Source organism: Orcinus orca, chromosome 1 (genome assembly GCF_937001465.1).
Source record: "Orcinus orca chromosome 1, mOrcOrc1.1, whole genome shotgun sequence".
Taxonomy (NCBI): Eukaryota; Metazoa; Chordata; class Mammalia; order Artiodactyla; family Delphinidae; genus Orcinus; species Orcinus orca.
The window spans coordinates 166,989,625-167,015,129 of record NC_064559.1 but is presented as its reverse complement, the minus strand read 5'-3'; the positions used below and the strand labels follow the sequence as shown (position 1 = coordinate 167,015,129).

The 25,505-nt window shown below is 51.1% G+C and overlaps 1 protein-coding gene and 1 long non-coding RNA gene across 5 annotated transcripts in view; one reads left to right on the top strand and one right to left on the bottom strand.

Moving 5' to 3' along the window:
* Nucleotides 1–21,635, top strand: part of MROH7 (maestro heat like repeat family member 7) — a 49,702-nt gene extending 28,067 nt beyond the window's left edge. The window contains exons 14-24 of the mRNA XM_049710939.1: nt 559–697; nt 2,912–3,102; nt 5,130–5,267; nt 7,366–7,480; nt 12,592–12,732; nt 13,497–13,676; nt 14,268–14,423; nt 14,677–14,799; nt 18,516–18,618; nt 20,714–20,776; nt 21,310–21,635. Coding sequence (XP_049566896.1) covers nt 559–697; nt 2,912–3,102; nt 5,130–5,267; nt 7,366–7,480; nt 12,592–12,732; nt 13,497–13,676; nt 14,268–14,423; nt 14,677–14,799; nt 18,516–18,618; nt 20,714–20,776; nt 21,310–21,554 — 1,594 coding nt within the window. The 3' untranslated portion in view covers nt 21,555–21,635. The remainder of the gene's footprint in view (nt 1–558; nt 698–2,911; nt 3,103–5,129; nt 5,268–7,365; nt 7,481–12,591; nt 12,733–13,496; nt 13,677–14,267; nt 14,424–14,676; nt 14,800–18,515; nt 18,619–20,713; nt 20,777–21,309) is intronic.
* Nucleotides 14,417–25,458, bottom strand: LOC117202863 (uncharacterized). 4 transcript variants are annotated; one of them, XR_007477991.1, is made up of 4 exons: nt 25,121–25,458; nt 20,695–20,788; nt 16,738–19,473; nt 14,417–16,075 (listed from the first exon to the last, which is right to left on the bottom strand). It is a non-coding gene; the product is annotated as an uncharacterized LOC117202863 (long non-coding RNA). The 4 variants fall into 4 exon arrangements; XR_007477989.1 differs by lacking the exon at nt 25,121–25,458 and having other exon boundaries at nt 20,695–20,796; XR_004485363.2 differs by lacking the exon at nt 25,121–25,458 and having other exon boundaries at nt 14,417–16,131; nt 19,374–19,473; nt 20,695–20,796.
* Nucleotides 25,459–25,505: the final 47 nt, after the last annotated feature.

Here is a 25,505-nt window from a genome sequence, read left to right as displayed (position 1 = left end):
CCTGGTATACTGCCTTCTAAGGGACAGGAGTGGGCCCTCCTTGACATTATGTGACAAATGCAAGATCTAGGCCCCAAAGGGCTCCTTGGCATAGAAGAACAGGCACAGGCTTTGGAGTCATCAGGCCTGGTCACTTCTGGTCTCTAGCTCATTAGCCGTGTAGTCTTGGACCGGTGATTTCACCTCTCTGAGCCTTAACTCCACATCTGTAAAATTAGAATAGCCCACCTTGAGGGTCAGTGTAAGAATTCAGTGACCTTGAGTATCTTGACTATCTTGCTCACGTCTGCTGGCAGACAGCAGATGCTCAATATTTGCTGAAGTAATAAATTGTATGCAAAGCACCTGGTAAAGTAAGTACCTGAGTTGTAGGGTTTTCGATAATTGTCAGCCCCCGCCTCTTAGGGAGCGTTTTCTTGTCCATTCCAGAAATTTTCTGGTACGTCCATGGATGCCATTTCAAAGGAACCTTCCCTTCACCCTCCCCAAACAATTGGGTGGCAGGGTGTGCCCCACTGCCCTGGTCCCCACTAACCATCCCCACCCTTGACCCCCCAGCAATGGAGCAGAGATGTGGAGGCAGCTGATCCTCCGCAAACCCAGCTGTGACATCCGAGATCTCCTGGATCTGCTCCTGACCAGCCTGAAGGAAAAGCCTGTCACCAAGAAGGGCCGGGCCTCCATCGTGCCCCTAGCGGTGAGGACACCCCACCCCGCTCCATCACTGCCCCATCCCATCCTCCGCCCTCCTCCCCTCCGCCTGAGTTCTGCACACCCATCTTCTAGTTCCCTGCTCTTCCAGGAACTAACTGTGTGGCCTTGAGCAAGTCTGTCTCTGGGCTCTTGTTTGTGATCCACTGGACGACAATAGTACTGTTACTTACAGTGACGGCCGCAGCCTGGAATAGTGGACACAGAATGACCTGGGACTTGCAGACCTTAGTCTGAGGGTTGGCTTTGCTCAGGTTTTGTAACCTGAGCAAGTCACTTCACCTCCCTGAGGCTCACTCTCTGCCTCTGTAAATGGAAATAATAGTATATCCACCTCATATGGCAGTTGGGAAAATTAAACGAGGTAACTCGTTCACTCATTTAGCAACATAAAATGTTTAAGTGCTTCTGCTGCCAGTCTCAGAGGTCGGCCCTGGGAACACGGAGGGAAAGGGCTCTGACTGCAGGAACGGGGCTGGGTGGAGAGACAGATTTCTCTCTGCCTCTGTCACCATCCCCCTGGTCCTAGCCAGCTGGATAATACCCCCACTCATCTCCTTGCTTCCACTCCAGCCCCTCCAATCTGTACCACAGCTAAAAAAATCTTTGAGAAATGCACATCTGCTCTTCTCAACCCTCTCAATGGCTTCCCATTGCCCTTGAGAGTAACACAGTGCTCCTACCTGTGTGCTACAAGGCCCTGCACCCCTCACCGGCCTCGTGCCCTCACCCCTCACCGTGATCCTCTTGCTTGCATGGGTCCAACCTCGTGGTTCTTTGTCAGATCTTCTTCTTCTTCTTTTTTAAATATTTATTTATTTGGTTGCGCCAGGTCTTAGTTGCAGCAGGCGGGCATCTTAGTGTGGCATACATGTGGGATCTAGTTCCCTGACCAGGGATGGAAGCTGGGCCCCCTGCACTGGGAGCGTGAAGTCTTATTCACTGTGCCACCAGGGAAGTTCCCTGTCAGATCTTCTTAAACACTGCTATCTTCTGTCACAGGGCCTTTGCACATGCTGTTTCCTCTGCCTAGACTGCTATCCACCAAGTTAACTCCTGCTCAACCCTTAGCTCTTATCGCCTCCTCAGGGAAGCCCTCCCTGATTTCTCTGGCCAGATCAAATTGGTGCATATTATACTTTGCTTCACATACTTTGTCTTGGGAGAGTTTACCCCAGCTGTGATTTAACAATACTGTGTGTGTGTGTGGGGGGGTGTCATTTGGGTAATCAGTGGGATGCATGAATTCAGTGCCTGAGCCTGATATCCCCAAAGTCCAACATACACCTGGCACACAGTAGACTCAAAAATTTTTTGTTGGATTGATCAATTTATTCAACAGGTATTGAGCACCTACGATGTGCCAGGCATACTCATAAGTTCTGGGGATTCAGCAGAGAGCAAGACAAGCTGGTGGAGGGAAGCAAATAAAGAGGAGCGAGTGGTATTATCCCTTTACAGAGGAAGATACTGATGCTCAGAGACATTCCACGTCTCATGTAAGGTCACACAGCTAGTGAGTGGTGGTGCCAGGACTCAGATCTCCTGCCCCGGAATCCCATGCTTTACCACTGGATCTCTCTGCCTCTCTCCCCCAGCACTGAGTTCCATGACTAGGGCACCAGCACCCATTCCTTCCCTGGTTTGGGCATTCATGCACTCCTCCTCTGATCACTGTGTGTTGGTGTATTCTCATGTCATTCAGAGGAGGCAGTGAGGGCAGCCTGGTTTAACGGTCCTCAACGAAGAGGCAACTGGTGTCCCCCTCACCGTCTGTGTGCCTGTGTTATGAACCAGAAAGAGGCAGGGCTCACTACAGCACATAATCTGAAAACCTGGCTTCAAGTCCCAGTTCTGCCCCCGGGAGGCTGGGTGACCTTGGGCAAGTCTCTTCACCCCTCTGAGCTTGTCTCCTCCCCTGCACAGTGGGATGAAGACTCTACCTCACAAATGTGGGAAGAGATCCTCCCACCATGATTCTTCCAGGGGTGTGTCAAAGGCAAAGGGTCGCTCTGATTGTTCTGGGGCAGGGCTCACCCAGAGAGCCAGGAGTCGGGGTGTGGTAGCTGGGGGGGAATCTGGGCTTGCCCAAGTCGGGCCAGAGAAGAGCAAAGATCCAGAGCCAGCCTCCTAGAGAAGCAGTCTAGGCCCTGCCAGGAGTGCTGGGACATCTAACAGATCCCGCCCCCTGCCCCACCAGGCAGCCAGCGGCCTCTGTGAGCTCCTGTCCGTCAACAGCTGCATGGGCCACGTGAGGCGCATCTACCCCCAGCTGCTCCTGGCCCTGCTTATTCAAGTCCATTACCACATCGGCCTCAACCTGCCTGGCCATGTGGTTTCCTGCAAGGACACCAAGGAAGATGGACAGCCCTCTGGTTTCGTGCCTGTATGGTATGTTCCTACTGTCCCCGGCAGGGGGAGGGCCACCAGCAAGGGCCCTTCCGAAAGTCTTTAGGGCAATTGATCAGTAGAAATTAGCTTTGGGACTAGAAGAGAAAACAGACGTGCACTTTTTTTTCTTTTTTAATTTATTATTTATTTTCGGCTGCGATGGGTCTTCGTTGCTGTGTGCGGGCTTTCTCTAGTTGTGGTGACCGGGGGCTACTCTTTGTTGTGGTGCACGGGCTTCTCATTGCAGTGGCTTCTCTTGTTGTGGTGCACGGGCTGTAGGTGCATGGGCTTCAGTAGTCGTGGCTTGCGGGCTCTAGAGCGCAGACTCAGTAGTTGTGGCCTCCGGGCTTAGTTGCTCTGTGGCATGTGGGATCTTCCCGGACCAGGGCTCGATCCCATGTCCCCTGCATTGGCAGGCGGATTCTTAACCACTGCGCCACCAGGGAAGTCCTCAGGTGCACACTTTTATGAGAGAGCCAATCATGTGTTCAACAACTGTTTGTGAGCACCTGCAGGGTATGTCTTCTGCTTAGTGCTGGATGGCAGGGAAGAATCAGCTTCCCCCAAGGAGCTCGCCATTTCGGTTTTCCTCCTCCCTCCCTAGAGATACTATTTGTATTAGATTTGTACCCAAGGCCGAACCATTTTGATTTTTATTTATTAATTGGAACAGGTAATATAGGCACACGGGTAAAAATCTCAAAAGGCATTAAAAGGGAGTCTCTGTTCCTCTCTTTACCCCAGTCATCTGCCCTAAGATGACTAAGAACCCCAGGTTCTTTCTTGCCCTTCAGAGGGGGTTGATGTAGGGCTAAGCCCATGTGTTTTCATTCTCTACTTTTATACCAGTGTTAGTGGACCTTACACAGTTATATATTTTTGCTTTTATTGTATACCACATCTCTGAGATCATTACATATAGAGCTGCCTCATCATTTTTAACAGCCGCATAATATCCCTCTGTGTAGATTCCAATATACCATCATTTACTTAACCAGGATCCTCTCGATTTAGGTGCTTCACAGCATTTTGCAATTAGAAACAATGCTGCAGTGAGTGAGGCTGTTTGTATGTCTTTATACCTACATGTGATTGTATATGTAGGATGAATTCCTGAAAGTAGAATGGGTGCATCAGAAGGTTTCTGTATTTAAATATTATGGTGGAATAGGAATATGTGTTGGAAAAAGTTCTTGACCAGTGAGTCAAGGGAAAATGAAGGACCTCTTAAAGCACCCAGTTTGCCAAATTGCCTCCCACAGAGGACACCACTGCCAGTAGTATATGACACTATTTATTTCTCCACAGCCTTGCCAGCACATTCTCATCTTTGCCAATCTGAAAGTTGAAAAAAATGGTATTTTGCTGTAATTTTAGTTTGTATTTCTCTTATTATGAATGTGGTTGAGGTTTAAATGCCATTTCTGTTTCCTTTTCTGTCAGCAACCTGTTCTTGTTCTTTGCCTAATTTTGTATAGGATTGTTGGGAATTTTTCTTATTGGTTTGTAAGAGCTCTTTATATATTAAGGACATTAACTCTTTGTCATTTGTATTCCAGTTTATCACTTAACCTGCAACAATTTGATGGTCTTTTGCTATTCAGAACTTTAAAATTTTTATGCAGTCCAGTTCCTCAGTCTTTTCCTTTTTGGTTTCTATTGCGTGTTATGCTCAGAAAAGTGCACTTTGAGGGATAGAAGGCAAGCAGTTGTGTAGCTGGGCTTGAAGTCAGGACACCTTGGGTTTGAGTCCTGGCCTATAACAGTGCTTTGCACTTTGGGTTAAACCAATTTAACCTCCTGGCAACTTGGTTCCTTGCCAATGAAATGGGGTAAGCAGTTCCTACCCTGACAGGTGTGTTGTAAGGGCAAGATAGGATCTTGTCACATGACGATACCATGTGCTGAGGCTGTGGAGAGAAATTTGTCTGGCAGATGGAACTGATGGTGGGAGAGACTTGGGTGGAGGGAGGTCTGGCCTGTTGGGGGCAGGCTGACATGAGGTCTCAGTCCCCTTGTCTTGGCAGCTGGGTGGTCAAAGTGGTGAAAATCCTTCTGCTGAAGATGGGCTGCTCATACGAGGCTACCTTTCTGGAGGACCAGGGTGGCTGGGAGCTCATGGGACAGGCGGAGAACCACCACCGTGGAGTGTCCCTGCTGGCCAGGTGAGGCCAGCGACCCCCAGGGCAGGGGTTGGAGGGAGGGGAGAGACCTCAGGGTCTTTGGAAAGACCTGGGTTTGCATTTCTCTCTGGGCAAGACCCTTCCCTCCATCGTCTCTCCTCTGAGACTGGTAGAGTATCATATACCTCAGTGGGTAGACAATTCAGATGTGAAAGATAGCACACACTCTACAAACTGTCGTTATAGCAGTACCTGGCATTGCAGAGCACTTAGGTTATTTATAAAGCACATTTCTCAGCACATTATGAATTTAGTTCCCACGCTAATATAGAAATTATGGTCTAGCCGAGCAGTTTATAGTGTGGCCTTGGAGCAGGTCTACCTGCGTCTGAATCCCAGCTTACCACTACCCAGCTGTGTGACCCAGGGCAAGTTCGTTTCCTTCTCTGTGTCTCAGTTTTCCCATCAGTAGTGTGGAAATAATAACAGGGCCCACCTCCAAGATTTAGGGTGAGGATTAAAGTACTTTGAACAGCCCCTGACATATAGTAAGAGTCCAACACAGGTTAGCTTTTATTATCATCATGCTGACTGGTGGGGCAGGGATTTTTTTTTTGGGGGGGGTGGCAGGGATTATTAATGCACATTTTGCAGGGGAGGGTGCCAAGTTTCAGAGAGGGACAGTTATATACCAAAGGTCACACAACCAGGAAGTGGCAAGGCTTGGAATTGACCTGCTGACCCAGATCAGGGCTTTTCCCCCCAACCACACACAGCCTCCCATGGGGTCAGGAGAAGGGTAGGGCGGCACCTTGATTTCACTAATGTGGCTCCTGCAGGAAGAGTCTGCTTCTTAGCCCTGCACGCTGAGTGTCCAGGATGGTGCTCTCCCCAGGGGTCTCAGGATACAACCACATTTATTGAGCACTTACTGTGCTCTAGGCACCATGCAAACAGCCATACATTCATGGACTTCCATTTAACCCTCACCATGACCGATGAAATAGCACTATTATTTTCCCAGTGTTACCCATGAGGAACCTGAGACCCAGAGAAGTTAAGTGACTTGCCCAAAGTCACACAGCTAGTGGTAGGGCCAGAATTTGAACCCAGGCTGTCTTACTCCAGACTCTACTCTTGGCCGACACACTTTCCTGGACTCATTGATTAATGAAGCATAGTGCAGACTTGAGGTTGCATCAGAATCACCTATGGGACTCGTTAAAACACTGATTGCTGGGCCCCACCTCTAAAGTTTCTGATTCAGTTACCCTGGGATGGGAGCCTGAGGATGTGCATTTCTAACAAGTTCCCAGGTGATGCTGATACTGCTAGTCCAGGGGCCGCACTTTGCAGTATTTTTTTTTTTTTTTCTTTTTGCGGTACGCGGGTCTCTCACTGTTGTGGCCTCTCCCGTTGCGGAGCACAGGCTCCGGACGCACAGGCTCAGCGGCCATGGCTCAAGGGCCCAGCCGCTCCGCGGCATGTGGGATCCTCCCGGACCGGGGCACGATCCCGTGTCCCCTGCATCGGCAGGCAGACTCTCAACCACTGCGCCACCAGGGAAAACCAGGGGCTGCACTTTGAAAACCACTGGCTTAGTAGAATGAACGAGGCAGCTGGAGTGGGGAGCCCTGGGTTGGGGCTCCAGCTCTGCCATTTTCCAGCTCTGTGACCTTGGGCATTTCACACTCAAAGCCTCTGTTTCCTCATCTATGAAACAGGTTAACAACAGTAACCTACCTCAAAGGGTAATGGTGAGGATCAAATGCAATAACTACTTGAGAGTGTCTGGCTGCTGCCTGGTGCCTAGCGAGTGGGTCCTCACACCCTTTCCTTCCTGTCTCTTCCTGCTGGAGTGGTCCTGTGCACTCAGGGGTCTTAAGCCTATCTTTCTTACTGATTTGCTCTGTGCTCTCAGGCAAGTCACTTTCCCACTCTGGGCCTCAGTTTTCCCATCTGTGAAATGAAGCAGTTAGATCAAATGGTCTCTGAGATCCTGTCCAGGTGGGAAACTCTGGGGATGCAGGAACACAGGTGACTTGGGCTTTCCCAGAGTTTTGAGTGTTGGGGCTAGGCCCCCACCCAGCACATGCCCCTGGGGCTGGAGAGCCTAAGGGCACTGTTCCCCCACCCCCAGGGCCATGGTGCAGTACTCCTGCCAGGAGCTGTGCCGCATCCTCTATCTGCTCATCCCGCTCCTGGAGCGAGGCGACGAGAAGCACAAGATCACCGCCACTGCCTTCTTCGTGGAGGTAGAGACTGGGCACTGGGCGTGGGGCAGGGGTCCCCCTGGGCCTTCCCCTAAGCATAGGCCTCAGTTCCCATTGCTGGTCATTTCTCCTGTGCAATAAGTACATAACACTTTAGAGTCTTTCCTGAACATGATTTCTTTTGAGTAGAAAGGCTTTGTAGCTCTCTCTCCCTCCTCCCTCCCATCTCTCCTCTTCTTTCTACCCCCTCCACCCCATTCCACTCTTCCCAGACTCCCCCTTGCCCCAGGCAACCACCAACATTTGCTTGGCACCTCTGTGTGCCAGGTACCAGATTGGAGACACAAATATGAATTTGACTCTGCCTTGCTCTCAAGGAGTTCTTGGGATGGGAGTGGAGACAGAGTACACCCCAATTATAACACAGGGTACTATAGAGTGACTTGTGCTATGATGGGGGCAATTCAGGCTGTGGTGGGAGAACAAAAGTCTTGGATGTGTTGGGTGGGGGAACATCAGGGAGGCCTTCCTGGAGGAAGTGACAACTAAGCTGAGTGAGTGTATGGGGGTACTGAAGTGGGTACTGGGGAGAGATGAGTCAGGAGAAGGTTGGTAGGGTTGACCCCAGAAGGGAAGACTTGCCAATAACAACAGCCAACGTTTATTGAGCACTTACTACCTTCTAGGCATATTCTAAGAGCTTTACACATACCGATCCATTTAATCCTCACAATAATCCTATGATGCATATACTATTCCATCCCCTAGTTTAGAGGAGGAAACCAAGGCACAGATTTAGGTAACTTTCCCAAGGCCACACAGCTCGTTAAGTGGCTTATCCAAGATTCAAAGCCAGACACCTGGGCTGTGAAGTACACTCTCTCTTTCATTTTGTGTGTGTGCTTGTGGTTGTGTATGTGGTAAAAAATACATGTTTCATGAAAGTTACCATTTTAACCATTTTTAAGTGTACAGCTCAGAGGCACTAAGTGCAGTCACACTTTTGTGCAGCCATCACCACCATCCATCTTCAGAAGATTTTCGTTTTCCTTCCCAAACTGCAACTCTGTACCCGTTAAGCACTAACTCTCCCTCCCTCGTTTCCTCAGGCCCTGTAACCACCATTCCACTTTCTGTCGCTATGAATTTGCCTATTCCAGGCTCCATATAAGTGGATCCATCAGTACTTGTCCTTCCATGTCTTGCTTATTTCATTTAATATAATGTCTCCAAGGCTCATCCGTGTTGTAGCACAGGTCAGAATTTCATTCTTTTTTAAATCTGAATAACATTCCATTGTATGTACATACCACATGTTGTTTCTCCATTCATTGGTCGATGGACATTTGGAAAACCCACTCTCTTAACCGCCATCCCATCTTCCTCTTGTGACCTGCTGGCTGCCACACAGTGGGTCTGGGCTATCACCGGGGTCTGTACAGTGGGGCTCAGAGGCTCACTGTCTGCTCAGACGGTGGAAGGTTAAGGAAGGCTTCCTGGAAGAGGTGTCATTTGAGCTGGGCCTTGAGTAAAGATTGCCAGGTGGACACAAGGCAGCGTGGCAATCCCGGCACTTTCTTGCACCTTTCTGCCTCTCCAGTGGACTGTGAGTTTAGGGAGTAGGGACTACATTGTGTTTATGTTGCATCCCTAAACCCAGCCCCAAGAGGGCCCCCAAGAAGTGGGGATAGGATGGATGAGTGAGCACCCAAGTGAACACTTTGCCTGGCTCTGCAGGCACCAGCAGAATATGTCACCTCCAAGAGGACAAGCGTGTGTCTGGGAGCCAGGAGGCGGGGTTACAGCCTCAGCTCTGCGGGGTCTACTTCTAATTTCCCCCATGACCCTGGTGAGGAAAGGGAAAGTGCCATTTCTTGAGGGGCTGCCACATGCCAAGCACCACGCTGACCTCTTTGATCTGCTACGCCACCCATCAGCACAGCAGCCCTGAAAACCAGGAATTGTGAAGCTCATGTGGCGGCGAGGCAAGAGGCAGTTTTCAAGGTCGCACAGCTCAAGTTGTCCAGAGAGATTCAGACCAGGTCTGCCCGCCTGGCTCCTCTATCCTGGTCAGCCTCGTGGCAGAGGCGGTCCTCTCTCTGTCTGTTAGTGGCTGCCACAGGGGCTTTTGGGAAGGGGGGTGGAGGTTGGACCTCCCGTGTCCACAAGGTCAGGGACAGTAGGCTTAACCTTTCCCAGCATTCCCCTGGAGCCCTGAGCAGTGGCCCTCCCTCCCTGTGGCAGGTGTCCTCACCCAGCTTCAGTCCTTCTCCTGGTCCCCAGAAGAGGTAGCCCACTCCTGGCCAGAGCCAGGCCCACCATGTTCACAGTGGTGCTTTGATGTCGCTCAGATGTCCCCCACCGGCTCCCCCAGCCCCCCATGCTGTGACTGTGTGTGTGCTTGCTTCTTCCAATGGTGGGTGAAGTCTTCAAGGGGTCTGTGACCTTCGGCAAGTTGCTGAACCTGTCTGTGCCTTGCTTTCTTATAATACAGGGATAATGAATTGCCCATCTCATAGGTTTTTATTTTTTTAAGCAAAAATTTTAAATCTTTTATTGTTTCACTCTTATTTTGAAATAATTTTAGATGTAACAGAGGAGCTGTAAAAATAATGAGAAAGTTCCTATATATCCCACAGCCAGCTACCCCCAACGATAACAACTTACATAAAAATAGTACAATAATCAAAACTAAGACATGGGTACAATACTATAAACTACAGACTGCTCAGATTTCACAGTTTTCCACTGATGTCCTTTCTCTGTTCCAGGATCCATTCCGGATCCCACCTTGCACATTAGTTGACTTAATGGGACCTCCTTCATCTCCTCTAATCTTGTCTGTCATGGCCTTGGCACATTGAAAGACTAACTCTAGGTATTTTGTAGAACGACCTTCCATTTGGCTTTGTCTCATGTGTTCCCATGATTAGACTGAGGTTACGCATTTAGGAGAAGAACCTGTATAGGTGATGTGACCTCTCAGGGCATCATGTCAGGGGCCCCATGACCTCTATTTTAACTTCTTATTATTGATGATGTTACCTTTCATCAGTTGGTGAAGGCGGTTGGGACTGTGAGGGTAACACTATCCTTTTGTAAGTAAGAAATATATGTGAAATATATTTGAAACTAGGCAACTTAAACTTTTACCCCCTAATTTTAGCATTCATCAATGGATCCTGCCTTGAGCCATTATTCCTGTGGTTTTCTAATGGTGATTTTTCTACTTCCTTCATTCAGCCTACAATTATTAGTTGGAATTCTTCTGTACGATTTGTTCCTTCTACTTTCACGTGTTCATTTGGTCATTTTTTATAGCAATACAGACTCGTGGATATTTACTTGATTTTTTGGGTTATAATCCAATACTACCCTTTTTTTTTTTTTTTTGCGGTACGCGGGCCTCTCACTGCCGCAGCCCCTCCTGTTGTGGAGCACAGGCTCCAGGCGCACAGGCCCAGCGGCCATGGCTCACAGGCCCAGCCACTCCGCGGCATGTGGGATCTTCCCAGACCGGGGCACGAACCCGTGTCCCCTGCATCAGCAGGTGGACTCTCAACCACTGCGCCACCAGGGAAGCCCTTTATTTATTTATTTTTAACATCTTTATTGGAGTATAATTGCTTTGCAGTGTTGTGTTAGTTTCTGCTGCATAACCAAGTGAATCAGCTATACATACATGTATATCCCCATATCCCCTCCCTTTTGCGCCTCCCTCCCACCCTCCCTATCCCACCCCTTTAGGTGGTCACAAAGCACTGAGCTGATCTCCCTGTGCCATGCGGCTGCTTCCCACTAGCTATCTATTTTACATTTGGTAGTGTATATATGTCCATGCCACTCTCTCACTTCGTCCCAGCTTCTCCATAGTGGCTGTATCAATTTACATTCCCACCAACAGTGCAAGAGTGTTCCCTTTTCTCCACACCCTCTCCAGCATTTACTGTTCGCAGATTTTCTGATGATGGCCATTCTGACCTCTCATAGGGTTTTGATGAGGATTAGGTGAGTTCACATAAAGCACTTAGAACAGTGCCAGCACACTGATGCAGAGCAGCAGTGCTGTATGATGGGTGGAGGGCGGGTGGTAGGTGGAGCCTCACTTTTCCTGCCTCCCCCACTCCCCACCCCATCAACTGTCCTGCCCGCTCTCTCCAGCTCTCTCTTCTCATCAAAGACACAGGGTCTCAATAGTCACAGTGGATGGAGGACAAGGGAACAGATGGGAGAAGTGCTTATGAGGATGACTAGGCAGGAACTGAAGACCGGTTGGGTGCTGGAGGTGGGGGGCAAGGGAGAGGAAGGAGATGAGAGTGATGCCTGGTTTGGGGCTGGGACAATGCGGGGCTGGTGGTGCTAATCCCGCAATTGGGGGCACTGGAGGAGGGCAGTTCTTTTGTGGTGCGCAGCCTCCAGGGCGCGTGGGCTCTGTAGTTTGTGGCACACGGGCTCTTTAGTTGAGGTGTGCAAGCTCAGTAGTTGTGGCGCACGGGCTTAGTTGCCCCGCGGCATGTGGGATCTTAGTTCCCTGACCAGGGATCGAACCCACGTCCCCTGCATTGTAAGGCGGATTCTTTACCACTGGACCACCAGGGAAGTCCTGGAGGGCAATTCTAAGGAGGAAAGGAACCATTTCTTGTTGGATGTGAACTCAGGCAACAAGTGTTCCTGAGCACACACTTCACCCCAGAGCTTGTATCAGGTAACAGGCGCCCAAGGAGAAAGGCTCAGTTTGTGTCCTCAAGGAAGCTGCCAGTGGGATAGGATACGGGAGGCAGATGCATAAGCACGTGGGGGCACTAAGGTTTCCATGTTCAGGGCTCCCAGGGCCCCAGAGAAGGGGGCAGTCAGCCTAGACGAGGCCTGGGGACACTGTCAAACATGCCTTCAGGGGGGCTGAGTTTTGGATGGAGCTGTGCATGGTGAGCTGCGGCTAGAGTGGAGGTGAGAGCCCCGGCAGAAGGGAATCCTGCCCGCGCAGAGGGGACAAAACAGCCTGAGTCATTCCGTGAATGATGGGAAGCTTGGTTAGAAGCTGGCTGGTGGTAAGAATGTGGGCTAGAGGGTAGGCAGGTGTGAATGAGGCCCCAGAGGCAAACAGGGCCTGAGGTACCCCTTGGGCCAGGGAATAATTACCCTTCCTTCCTCAGCTCCTCCAGATGGAGGAGGTGCGACGGATCCCTGAGGAATACTCTCTGGGGCGGATGGCAGAAGGCCTGAGCCACCAGGACCCCATCATGAAGGTGCTGTCCATCCGAGGCCTGGTCATCCTGGCCCAAAGGACTGAAAAGGTAAGTGGAGGGTAGGGGAGAGCCCACCCAGCTAGACCCCTGACAGGAGGAAGGATGGAGCTTGGCCATCCTTGACTCTCCAATACTGGTGGCTGGAATCAGAGCTCATTTCTGTCTCTGCCTCAGTTATCCCATCTGTAAAATGGGTATCACTTAATAATTCCCTATATACTTTATTCTTTTTTTTTTTTTTTTTGTGGTACGCGGGCCTCTCACCGTTGTGACCTCTCCCGTTGCGGAGCAAAGGCTCCGGACGCGCAGGCTCAGTGGCCATGGCTCACAGGCCCAGCCGCTCCGCGGCATGTGGGACCCTCCCGGACCGGGGCGCGAACCCGTGTCCCCTGCATCAGCAGGCGGACTCTCAACCACTGCGCCACCAGGGAAGCCCCATTAGCGTTATTAAAAGTGCTGTGTTTTTCTCTGCCAGGCACTGTTGTTGCATCTTAGGCTTTAGAGGGACAAAGGGACAGGATATAGACTCAGAAAGCCAGCTAACAATGCATGGTATCATCTATATAGTGCCAAGAAGCGGGGAGACAACAAAGGGCCTCAGGTATCCAGGCTAGGAAGGAGTCAGTGAGGCCAAAGAAGGCTTTGGGGACAGCAGGAGCTTGAGTGAGGGCATGCCAGGCAGGTGGGACAACGTAAGCAAAGGCCTGGAGGTGGGACTTGCTTGACCAAGTTCATCTCAGTGAATCAGAGGCTGGGTCTCCCACCTGTTAGCACAGATAGGAGCCCCCATCCCAAATGCTCCTTCTCCACAGACCACCAAGGTGCAGGCCCTCCTGCCCTCCATGGTGAAGGGTCTGAAGAGTGTGGACGGGCTGCTGGTGGTGGAGGCGGTCCACAACATCAAGATCATATTCAAGGGGCAGGACCTGAAGCTGATGGACAGCTCGGTCTATGTGGAGATGCTGCAGATCCTGCTGCCCCACTTCAGTGATGTAAGGAATCCCATGGGGGTGGGAGGATGGGGTGGGGTGGCACCCGGAGGGCAGTCCTCTACTGCTCTGGGAGTTGCAGTAGCTCCCACAGCCTGTTGGGACCTGTGCGAGGCCGAGTCAGCTCAGGGGAAGCGGCACTAGTCCCGACTGGTCCTGGTCTCTTTGTAACTGGTTTGCACAGAGAACGTTCCTTTTCTAATTAGTTCTCACAGAGGGAGGTCTTTTTGCGTCATCAAGTTTCCCCAGAGACTTGCCTCACTGTGATTGGTCCACCTAGAGGGGTCACTGTTTTATGATTGTTCGCAGCAGAGGGGGGCATTTTCCCACTTGGCATGAATGCACATTTTAGGCTAGTGGGGGCCCTGGCTGGGAAGAGTGGGCAGAGCTCCAGACCTAGGCTTTGCTGAGGGAGACGCCAGCCCCAGATCGGCCCACCAGGTGGCCTTCACTGTTTTCCATCTCTGTGTGACTTGCGCCTGGAGGGGCCCTCAGAATGAGTGGAAGGAAGGCCATGTGCCTCCATGTGGGGCACAGAGGCCCAGGCAGCCTCCTGGAAGACGGAGCATGCCTGAGCCTCTGGATCTGCCCCAGTCACGAGAGGACGTGCGTTCCTCCTGCATCAACCTGTACGGCAAGGTGGTCCAGAAGCTGCGGTCGCCCCGCACCCCGGCCATGGAGGAGCAGATGATCAGCACCTTGGTGCCCCTGCTGCTGACCATGCAAGAGAGCAATGCCAAGGTGAGCCAGGTGAGTGCACGGCCCTGAACCCAACCTAGAATCACAGATGATCCACCACCGGACAGTTTATTTATGTCTGGCCAAGTCTGTTTACCAAAAGTACCCATGTCAGTATTTCTCTTCAAAACAGCCAACTTCACCTGCATGTTTCAAATAGGAATTGCTTTTCCAAAATCCAGTTTCATACAGTTTTTTGGGGGGAACACGTTCCGGCTGTCCTGGAATTCCACAGCTCTGGTGTTCTCTTCCTGCTGGCCCCCAGAAATGTGTGAAGACCCTGTTCCACTGTTCTTGCTTCATGGCTTGGGAATTGCCAAAAAAAGCTTACAGTCGGAAGCCCTGGGACAACCAGCAGCAGATGGTGGCCAAAATTTGCAAGTACCTTGTGAGTGCTTCCAAGACTACAGTGGGTCCTTCTGAGTGTGTTGGAAGTGGCAGGTTCTTTCCTTGCCTCTTTTTTCTTTTTACCTGAGCATCCTTACTGACAATTCCATGACCACCTACGAGTCGTTGGCTCCTGGAAGTTCATCTTTGTCTCTCACTCCTCTCTCCACTTCTGGTGTTCCCTCTCCATGGCTTACCGACATCTCCCCCAATGAACCACACACACCTTAAGCTCAGCATCTCTTCTGAACTTGTGCCTATCCCATGTCAGTTCTGCTCTGTCCCTCTAGATCCCCAAAAGCTGAAACCTAAAACTAACTGAGGCTTATTCCTCTCCCTCACCTTCACCTTTGATCAATCTTAAATATCCTTAATACCTCTGAGTCTGTCTTTCCCTCCCCCTCCCCACTATCATTACCCTTAGTTCAGGTCATGGATGTCTCTCAGCAGGGCCATTGGTCCAGCCATCCATTGGGTCCCCAAGCCTTGAATCTCATTCCCTCCAGTCCACTCCCCATTCAGGCCACCAAAATGGTCTAGTTAAAACACAGTCTGTCTATATTATATCCCTTCTTGAAGGGCTCCATTGGCTCCCTTTTCTACAACAGTAATTCCCAGTGTGTATTCTTTGCAACACCAGTCCTACAAGATATGCCCCACAGGAGAGAAAAGAAGTTCCAAGACAAATAAGTTTGGGAAATACTGCATCGTCATCTTCCTCTTGGGGATTTGCAGTGCCATCGGTACATTAAAGCTCTGAGATGTTCTGTGCTGAGGAAATGTTTCATGGTTAATTCATGGTTTCCCAAAGTTATTTAACCACAGAACTCCCTTTCGAGATAACACCTGAGAACATCCTGCCGTAGAAGAGAGCCATATATACAGTGAAATGCTGCACTGCAGGATGCAGCCTGGTTCCTCCACAGACAATCTGGGAAGCTTTGCCATCTAGTCCCATCTACCTTCCCTGTTGTTATGGGCCGCGTCCCCCAGGATGCAGACTCTGAGGCAGAGATTGGCATGCAGGAGGTTTATTAGGGAGCACCCTTGGGATCAGTCCCTGTGGAAGGAAGGGCAGAGAGCAGGAGTGGCAGGGGGAGGAGTCAAGCTGCAGTGTAGTTTCAGGGGAAGTCTCAGCCAACACTATGCTGAGATTCCTCACATTGGAACTAGGGGTCAGGTTTCCACATAGACCGAGCCGTCTGTCAGTTTCTGGTTCTGTCCCTTGAAGAAAGTCTTGAGGTTGTGGATTGCCTTGTCATTGGATGCCAGCCAGCCTGGGAAGGGACATGACTTTGGGCCAGCAGTTCTCTTCCACCAAAGCAATCTGTACCTGGGAGAATAAATCCTTTACACCCTAAGGGAGATCTGGCTGGGGCCTACAGCATCCCCATTCTCCCACCAACCTAACAAAAATATACAAAGTAACAGATTGTTACTTTGCAACAATAACCATTAACAACAATGCTCAAAACCTCTGCAATCCAGTGCCTAATATTTTACCTCATTTTACAGAGGGAAAAAGGCCCGGAGGAAGTGTTTGACCAGGGTCGCTAATTCAAATACTTACCATGATCTGTGACTGCGCAGTTATGACTATAAGTGACGTGGAGGTGGTAGGGCTGTGACAACCTGGAGCACCCAGGCTCTGTTTTTTTTTTTGTTGTTGTTGTTTTAAGCATTGGTTTTATTTTTTTTTCCTTTTTTTAAAAAATATTTATTTAATTAGACTGTGCCAGGTCTTAGTTGCGGCACACAAAGTGTTAGTTGCAGCATGCGCAATCTTCGTTGTGGTATGCAGGATCTTTTAGTTGTGGCATGCAGGCTCGTAGTTGCGGTATGCGGGCTTCTTATTTGCGGCGTGCAAACTCATGCGGAATCTAGTTCCCCAACCAGGGATCGAACCCGGGCCCCCTGCATTGGGAGTGCAGAGTCTTACCCACTGGACCACCAGGGAAGTCCCCCCAGGCTCTGTTGAAAGCACAGGTGGAGAGCTCCAGCTCACCATGCAGCCCACTCTCACCAGGGCCTCCAGTTTCACAAGAAAATCTAGATTTTTATAAGACATTAATTAACAATCAATTTAGCTTATTTAAAACACTGTGCTGGCTGCTGCCCTGCCAGCCACTTGTGGCCTGTGGGCTGCCAGCTTGTGACCTCTGCATTAAACCCTTCCGGATTCTCAGTCTCTTCTTTGCTCTCCAGGCAGCCGCACCTCTGCTCATATGAAGGGCAACCTCTAGCCTTAGCTTTAAGAAGGGGTCCGTAACCTAGTCATTCATTCATCCAACGCCAAGCTCTGTCCAGGGTACTGAGGACTCTGAGCTGAGTGAGCTGGCCCCTTCTTTTGGGGGAACACCAGATTCAGTGGGGGAGACAGGTACAAATAATTATAGGCCAATGTCATAGGTGCCATGACAAAGGCTGTGCAACATGCTACGGAAACGTCAAGAGTGGTGGGATCAGCTTTGCCTGAGGCTTGTGGAAAGCTTCGGGGAGGAGCTGGTTTCTGAGCTGAGCACCAAAGAATGAGAGAGAACTCATCAGGAAGGAAAGAGGGAAAGGCACTCCAGTCAGGAGCAATGGCTTGTACCAGGTACAGATCTGGGGAGAGCTGGGCCACGACTGGGACCGGAGCATGGTGTGCATGGAGGTAGGGATGGAAGTTGACACTGATTTGCCCACCAGGCCCAGGAGTTTACTCCCTGACATGCAGATTGTCAACAGGAGAGTGATCAGATAAGACTTCTCTTCATCTCCCTCAACAGTCTCTTAGCAGATTGCCTGCCCCCTAGTTTCTACTTGATCACACCCAACCTGAACATCACTGTCAGACTATTTTGCCCAGGACATTGCTTTGTCATTGCCCTATTAAGAATAAGTGCTGGCTTCGTATTTTCTAATGCATAAGGCAGCCCTATTCCTATCTGTATTTTAAGGACTTTTAACACCCTCCTAAGTCTCTAGTTTATTCCCCACTGCTCTGTAACTTGAATCCTTTACCTTGGTCAAACCTGTCTCCTTAGTCATGTCCCTCGCATGCCATGTCCATTCTCAGCTCTGGCTGGACTTGCATTTATTTTATTTTTTAAAATATATTTATTTTTAATTTATATTTGGCTGTGTTGGGTCTTCATTGCTGCGTGTGGGCTTTCTCTAGTTGTGGCGAGTGGGGGCTACTCTTCATTGCGGCGCGTGGGCTTCTCTTTGTGGTGGCTTCTCTTGCTGCAGAGCATGGGCTCTAGGCGCACGGGCTTTAGTAGTTGTGGCACGTGGGCTCAGCAGTTGTGGCTCGAGGGCTCTAGAGCACAGGCTCAGTAGTGGTGGTGCATGGGCTTAGTTGCTCTGCGGCATGTGGGATCTTCCCAGACCAGGGCTTGAACCCATGTCCCCTGCATTGGCAGGTGGATTCTTAACCACTGTGCCACCAGGGAAGTCCCTGGACTTGCATTTTAGAACTTACCTTCCGGCTGTAGCAGGTGGGTGGATTGGAAGAAGAGACAACCAAGACAGAAGGACCATTGAAATGACTGTTGCAATCAGCTAAGAGAACATGAGGCCTAGCCTCTGGGAGAGTCCAGAATGGGTAGCAGAGATGTTTAGGAGGCAAGGAGCCAGGACCCGACTGCCTGACATGGTCCCCGTTCCTAGCTTTGGGAGGGGTGGATGGGTAGTCCCTCTGAGGGCCCAGCACTCTCAGGTTTCTCTTTGTCCCAGGTGGACACCCATCGAGACAGTGCCTTCACGTTCCTCAGCCAGAGCCTGGAGTACACCAAGAGTTCCAGGGCCTCCCTCCGGAAGTCCTCGGTCATGTTCATAGGTAACCTGCCCTAGCAGAACTAGTCCTACTGCTTCCTCCCCTTGGAAGGAAGCTGCGGCCCTTCTGGCACTGGGTGGATGCCTCCCCTTGGGTGCAAGCCTTAGCCAGCAGACGGCCTTGGTATAAATTAGAAAGGTGTCCCCTCCTCTGAGATCACTGCTTGGGAAGTGAGCCAAGGTCACAACCTTGGCATCTGTATGCGGAAGTGCTGTGTCCCCGCTGAGTACGGTGGGGTCCAGGCCCAGCAGGAGCTTGCTGTCGACCTCGGCAGGAGGCGCCAAGCTGCACAGTGGAAAAGTGAGCTAGGATCTCAGCTCCATGATCCCCTTTCTGTGTGACCCCAACTGAGTCATTTACTCCCACTGAGGCTCCTCTGTAAGATCTGTAAGATCATCGGTAAGATGGGGATCAACTCCTACTTCATGGACCGGATGAGAATTTTTTTTGCGTGTGTGAACACTGGCAGATAAAGGTACTCCTTCAGTGTTAGTCACCTTCATCCTTCTTTCCACAGTCCCGACCTCTGCCTTTCTGGGGGAAAAACCATAGATTCCCCTCGCTCAGGGTCCCCCCATAGGACCCTTCTGATGGCATGCTTTCTCCTCTCAGCTACCCCCCTCCCCTCCGCTCCCTGAAATATCCACACACCCTTCAAGGATCAGGAGACCCTACTGCAGAGAGGCTTGGAGAGGATGACGTTCCCAGCCCTCCACCTTGTAAAGCCATGTTTCTTTTAGTACCTTCGCCCAATTCACTTGCAGTTTTTCATCCATCCTTTCGTCCATGCATGCATTCATTGGCTTATGCCGCAAACGTTGATTGATCCTCTTCTCTGTGTCAGGCACTGCGCTTAGCCTAGAGAAACACAGAACTTTTCAGGAGGTGATGCTGATGTTTGGGGGTGGGGAGGTGTAGGGGTGGGTCTTAACGTGATCAGTTCCGGGACATATGAGTGATGCCCAGGACAGGGGGCGGGGCAGAGGGGTGGACGGACAATCCCTCAGGCTGTGGGGACCGGCTCAGGGACACCTTCTCACACAGAGTGACATTATTTCTTAGATTTTGACTTCTCTAAATTTTGCTCCAAATTAATCACTTCTAAAAATGTTGGTGTTTAACACCCTGGGAGGCTTCTCCGTGTCAGGGCCTGTGCTGGGAAAAGAAAGCTGGGTAGCACCTGCATCTGCCCGCAGACAGCTCCTAGCGTGGTGTTTTGATTCCTAACCTCCTGCGGGTTATGGATCTTTTGTGAGACCCTGAAGAAAGTTATGAGCACTTTCCCTAGAAAAATGCATATAAGCATACACTCAGAGACTATCCTTCCTACTCCCCCATCCCCAGTGGATCTAAGCTGAAGAAACCCCTGGTCTGGTGGGAGATGTTCACGGATCACAAGTAAAATACAGCACAGTGTATACAAGTAGAGAGAAACTCAGAGAGTCTGGGAACCCAGAGAGGCGTTTAACTAGCTTGGCGGCAGGGTCAGGAAAAATTTCCTGGACGAGCGACTGTGTTAAACTGAATATTCAAGGACAAATAGGAATTCACCAGGCACAGAAGTGTGGGAAGGGCCTTTTGAGAGGTCCGGCTCATTCACGGATCCACAGGTATGTTAGGAGCTGGGCATGCAGGCTGGGAGCAGGGTAGGGCTGAGCAGTGTGGCCGAGGAGCTGAGTCTCAGCCCCTCCCGGGGCCCCACCAACCACTTGCCCGGAAGGTATGCGAGGCACTTGGTACTCTTCCTGTTACTGTGGCTCAAACTCCCTGGAGGAGGGGGTGCCGAGGCAGCACCTCCCTGAGTCTAAGGACGCTAAGGACCAGCCTGGGGAAGAGACCACCTAGGGCCACCTCTCAGAGTCAGCTGCCGCCCAGCTCCTGCCCCTGTCCTGGTGCCACCCCTGCCTGCTGGACCTGCCACCTCTCCTAGGAATCTGTGTCGTAGGGAATCTGTCCCAGGTCAAGACGAAGTTCTCTTTTTGTGTCCTTACTTGTGGGGCTGGAAGAGGGTAGGGAGAGCTTTTCTGAGAGGGTCTGGTCCAAAGGTGGGGGTGGGAGTCAGGAGGGGGAGGCACTCACCTCTCAGATTATGCTCAAGGGTCCCTGGTCCCCTGCATGGAGAGCATCATGACGGAAGATCATCTGAATGAAGTTAAAGCCGGTAAGTCCTGCCCTGCGTTGGTGAGATTTCAGGGGCCAGTGAGGGAACGAGTAGGCTCACAGTGGGTAATGGGAAAGGGAAGGGTTATGTCCCAAGGCCAGGGGTTTTAGCTCAGTCCAACTGTGCTGGTATTGTCCCAGGCAAGTACATGTTAAGTACTGTGGAGTCACCAAGACACAGACACACAACCCCACCCTAGGGGAGCCTATGATCCAGGAAACGAGGCTCAGAAAATAAGACCAAAAACCATTTAGTGTAGAGCAAGTAGTTCAGACTCTTAAGGGAGCACGTAAATTTTGTAACTGGGGAAGCTGATGGGAGCATGAAGGTAGGCTGGGGTAGTCCAAGAAGGCTTCCCGGAGAACGCAGGTTTTGATTCAGGCTTCAAAAGGCATGAACAATTTGAAGAGCTGGGAGATGAGGGGATGCAGAGCAGAGTGCTAAAGCCAAGGCATGAAGGGAGAAGGATGGGGTGTGAGACTCATGGGTGGACCTGGTCTTAACAAGCGACTTCTCTCCTCCCCATAACTCAGCTCTGGAAACCTTGAGACACGACCCAGAAGCATCGGTGTGCATCTATGCGGCTCAGGCCCGGGACAGCATCCTGGCCAGCTGCTGGCGGGACTCTTGGCCACTGCCACATGGGGACTCTTGGGCGTGTGACCCGGCTACCATACACCGCTGGAGCCCTAGCTGTGAGAACCTGCCCACTTCCCACCAGCGGCGCTCCTGGATCACGCAGGCGCTGGGTTCCTTGAAGATGTCCTTGAAGCAGTGATGTCCCTGAGCCCCCAGCCCTCCTCGGAGGTGGCCATGGCCCCAGCCATGCTCACTATAAATGCCACGTGTTTTGCCTCTCCTCACGGAATGTTTCCTATGAGATGAGCATGGCCTTAATCATTGAGTCAGTCAACATTTACAGATGGACATAGTCTGTCCTGTCCACATCTTATAAGTGGGGAGACTGAGGCTCAGAGAGGTGGTATGGCTTGCTCAAGGCCACACAGTAAGTCTGCTAGATGTCTCAGGTTCCCCTCCCTCACAGGGAGAGAATAAGAACAAAAGGAGATGATGATTTGGTTAGCCTTTGGTGGAGGAAAAGAGAACCCCCTCCACCCCATGATATCACGCATATCCCAGAATCCTGATCTCTGAGTCTCACCCTCCAGTCTTTGCCCAGCAATTGGCCACCACTCATTCGGGCAATATTTACTGAGCACCTAATCTGGGCCAGGCCTGCTCTGGGTGCCAGAGATACAGATGTGAATGAGTCCCAGCCCCAGGCCCTGGGCAGTTCATAGTCTGATGCAGTGGTTCTCAACTGGGGGTGATTTTGGCCAGGTCTGAAGACATTTTTGGTTGTTACAACTTGGGGTGGGAATATTATTGTCATTAGTGGGTAGAGGCCAGGGATGCTGCGAAACAGCCTACAGTGCACAGGGCAGCCCTACAGCAAAGACTCGTCCATCTCAAATTGTCAGAAGTGCTAAGGTTGAGAAACTTTGGCCTAATGGAAGTATCAGAGACATATAAAGACACGAACAGCCCAGCAGGTCAATGCTGTGCTGAGCGGCAGCATAGGGGCTGTGAAGTCCAGAGGAGGTACATCAGCCAGCTGGGGGTCGTAGTGTCAGGGAAGGCTTCCCAGAGAAGAGACGTCCCCTCCAGGGGGTTTGGAAAGATGACCATATGACAGGCGTGTATGGAGAAGAGCAGGGCACGTGGGACCAAGAACCAACTACCGATACGTAGGTGCCCTGGAGCCCAGAGCGGGAAGGAAGAGGAGGACAAGGGCTGGGTCAGTATGGCCTTGGAGTCTGTGTCAAGGAGGAAGACTTCAGAGTCTGGGAAGGCATGGTGGGAAGGGGAGAGGCAAGCTGTGGGGAGATGTGGGCAGATGTCTGCTTTAGAAAGCTCCCTCCTCATGTGCATACAGGCACTGCTGATAGGAGGGCAGATGGTAGCCATTCTGGACAGGAATCTGTCACTCTTCAGTCATAATAGGTTTATGCATGCCCGTAACTCAGCAATTCCACTCGTGGGCACACGTGTCAGGGAAATATTCCCATAGGTCCATAAGGGGAGACGTATGAGGAAGTCTTAATGTTATCTGTGGTGCAAGGCAGAGAAGGCAGCCTGAGGACCCATCTTCGGGAAGTGAATGGGCACTCTGGAGTCCCACATAGCAGTTAGGGGCAGTAGGGGTACATGTAGCACCATGGATGGGACCTAAAACCTAGTGCTGAGGGAAAAAACTATACAAAACATATGCACAAAAGAAGTTGCATCTTGCAAGGATACTTACAAACTGAAAATGTCCATTAAAACACATTAGAGTGATAGGAGTGGGAAAGGAGGAGGGCTCTGGAGCATAAAATGGAATAAATCAGAAAACAGAGAGGAAGAAAGCTCATGCAGGAATGGAGGGAAAGTGCTGGGTCGGGGGGGGTGGTGGTGGACAAGAGCACAGACAGGGAGACCCGGCTAGAGGCTTTCGGGGCCTGGAAGGGGCCTGGGCTGCAGTGCAGGATGGAGAGGGTGACTGGACCTGTGGGAGATTGAGGAGGGAGAATTTTCAGAATCTGGTGGATGACAGGAGGCAGAGCAAGACGTCAGGATGGTGCCCAGGTTTCTGGGTGGATGACTAGGCCAATGGCGTCCCCCACTGAGCGTCCCTCAGGACCAGGAGCAGGTTGGGGGAGGGGTGAGTTCAGTCTGGACATGGTGAACTTGAGGGGCTTGTCTGCCATGCTAGTGGAGAGGAGACCGCCCTCAGGTGCTGGCTGCATGCGGGAGGGATCTGAGATGGAAACAGATTTGGGATTCATCTGTGCACAGGTGTGAGCTGAGATTCCCTGGGTGAGTGTGCAGAGCAGGAAGAGACGTAAGCCTGAGGGGCACCTACATTTAAGCTCCTGCTGGGGATGAGGAACCCACGAAGTTGACCACACAGTCATCTTCTAATAAATGTAGGCCAAGGCCATCAGGATTCTGGGCCTGAGAGAGTAGGAAATGGGGTGGTCATTTTGCATAACCTTGTCCATTGCCAAGAATGTTCACGAGCATTGCCTCATTTGAATCTCACAGTAGCCATATGGAATTAAGGGGAAGGCAGGTTGGCTTCATTGCCCACGTTCTCCAAATGAGGACAGGGCTCAAAGACGGTGGGTGTTGTCCAATGTCATGCCAGGAAGCAATAGAAGTGTGGATCCCAAAGGCCTCCCAACTCGCATGCTTAAGCCCTTTCCACCTAGAGACACTGCCGTTTTCATTGGCCAGCATCCTGGTCTTGGTGGCCTTGATACATAACAGCCACCTATTCTGGGTCTGGGTGGTCTTGAAGCACAAAGGAGTCTGATAGGCTCAATTATTGGCCAAGGCCCCCAAATAGTCTCGAGTTGGAAGGGTCAAAGAGCACATCCCTTCTCTGAACCTTCCCTACCATCACCTAAAATCGTACAGGATTTTATAGGAATCACATTTAAAAAAAGGAAGCAGAAAGACTTTGTAGGCTCTGTATTCAGGAAGGGAAAATAAATAAAGAGAATAAAAGGGAATCCTTAGGGAGCGGGCTAGAGGAGGAAGTGTGGAAAAGGAGGTTTGGATTTAGAGGAAAGGGAGCATTTGGACCAGGTGTTCTGCTGGGTGTGGGTGAGGTAGAAAGGAAAAGACACACAGTCCTGACCCTGGAAAGCTCCACGTGTCATCCTTAGCCCTGCTGTCTGTCTCATCCTCGTGTCAAATAATAAGCAAGCCTGCCAGCTCTGCTTCTGGGCTTCAGATCTCTTTTCTCCCTTGGCCTCTCACCAGCATTCTCCTTGTCAATCTCTTAATCCAGACTCCCCCATCAATCCTTCACCTGGCAACCCAGGCCTTCCTAAGACAAATTTGCCCATAGGTCTGTCAGTGGCTCACTGTCCTGTGCAGGATAAAGGGCTACAGGGCAGTCAGGCCCTCTGGCCCCCACCCACCTTGCTGGCCTTCCTCTTAACTCTTGCGGTAGCCAGCATGCAGGCTGTTGCCCACCTGAGTGTCTCTGCACATGGGCTCCCACTGCCTAAAATGCCCAACTTCCCTTCAGCCCCCATCCATCTGCAGAGATAGTCCTCATCTCTGCTCCCAGGTCTGTGTCACCTCCTCTGCGAAACCTCCCTGAACCCCCCAGGCAACACCCACTCCTCTGCGCCTCCACTGCACAGGCTTGTGACCAGCTGGGGTTTAGATTGGTCTGCCACCTGCCTGTCTTTCCTTCTAGACTAGGCTGTGAGCTGCCAAGACTGTAGCACCCGATTCAGGGCCCAGCAGCCAGTTGCTGGGTAACCCAGGGGTTGCAGGAAGGCTTACCTGGCCCGGAGGCCTTGTTCCCATCTCAGCTGTGGGGACTGAGGGTAGAGATGGTTCAACTCAGAAACAGAGTGTGAGCACATCACTCCTTTCCTCAGAACTCTCCAGAAGGTCCCACTGCACGCTGAGGAAAACCCAAACGCTCAGACTCACAGCCCATTATCCCTCCCACCTACCTTCTGCTCACACTCCTTGCTGCACCACCGAGCCCGGCCCTCTCTGTACCCTCCATGGGTAATGCTCTTGCGCAGACAACCCCCAGCCTCTTCCTTTGCTTGAATGCCTGCCCACCCTGTTTAAAACTTTTCTTCCATAGTCCTTGCTACCACCTGACAAGCTCTCACATCTTATTTGTTTATTGTCTCTCTCCTCTACCTATTCAACT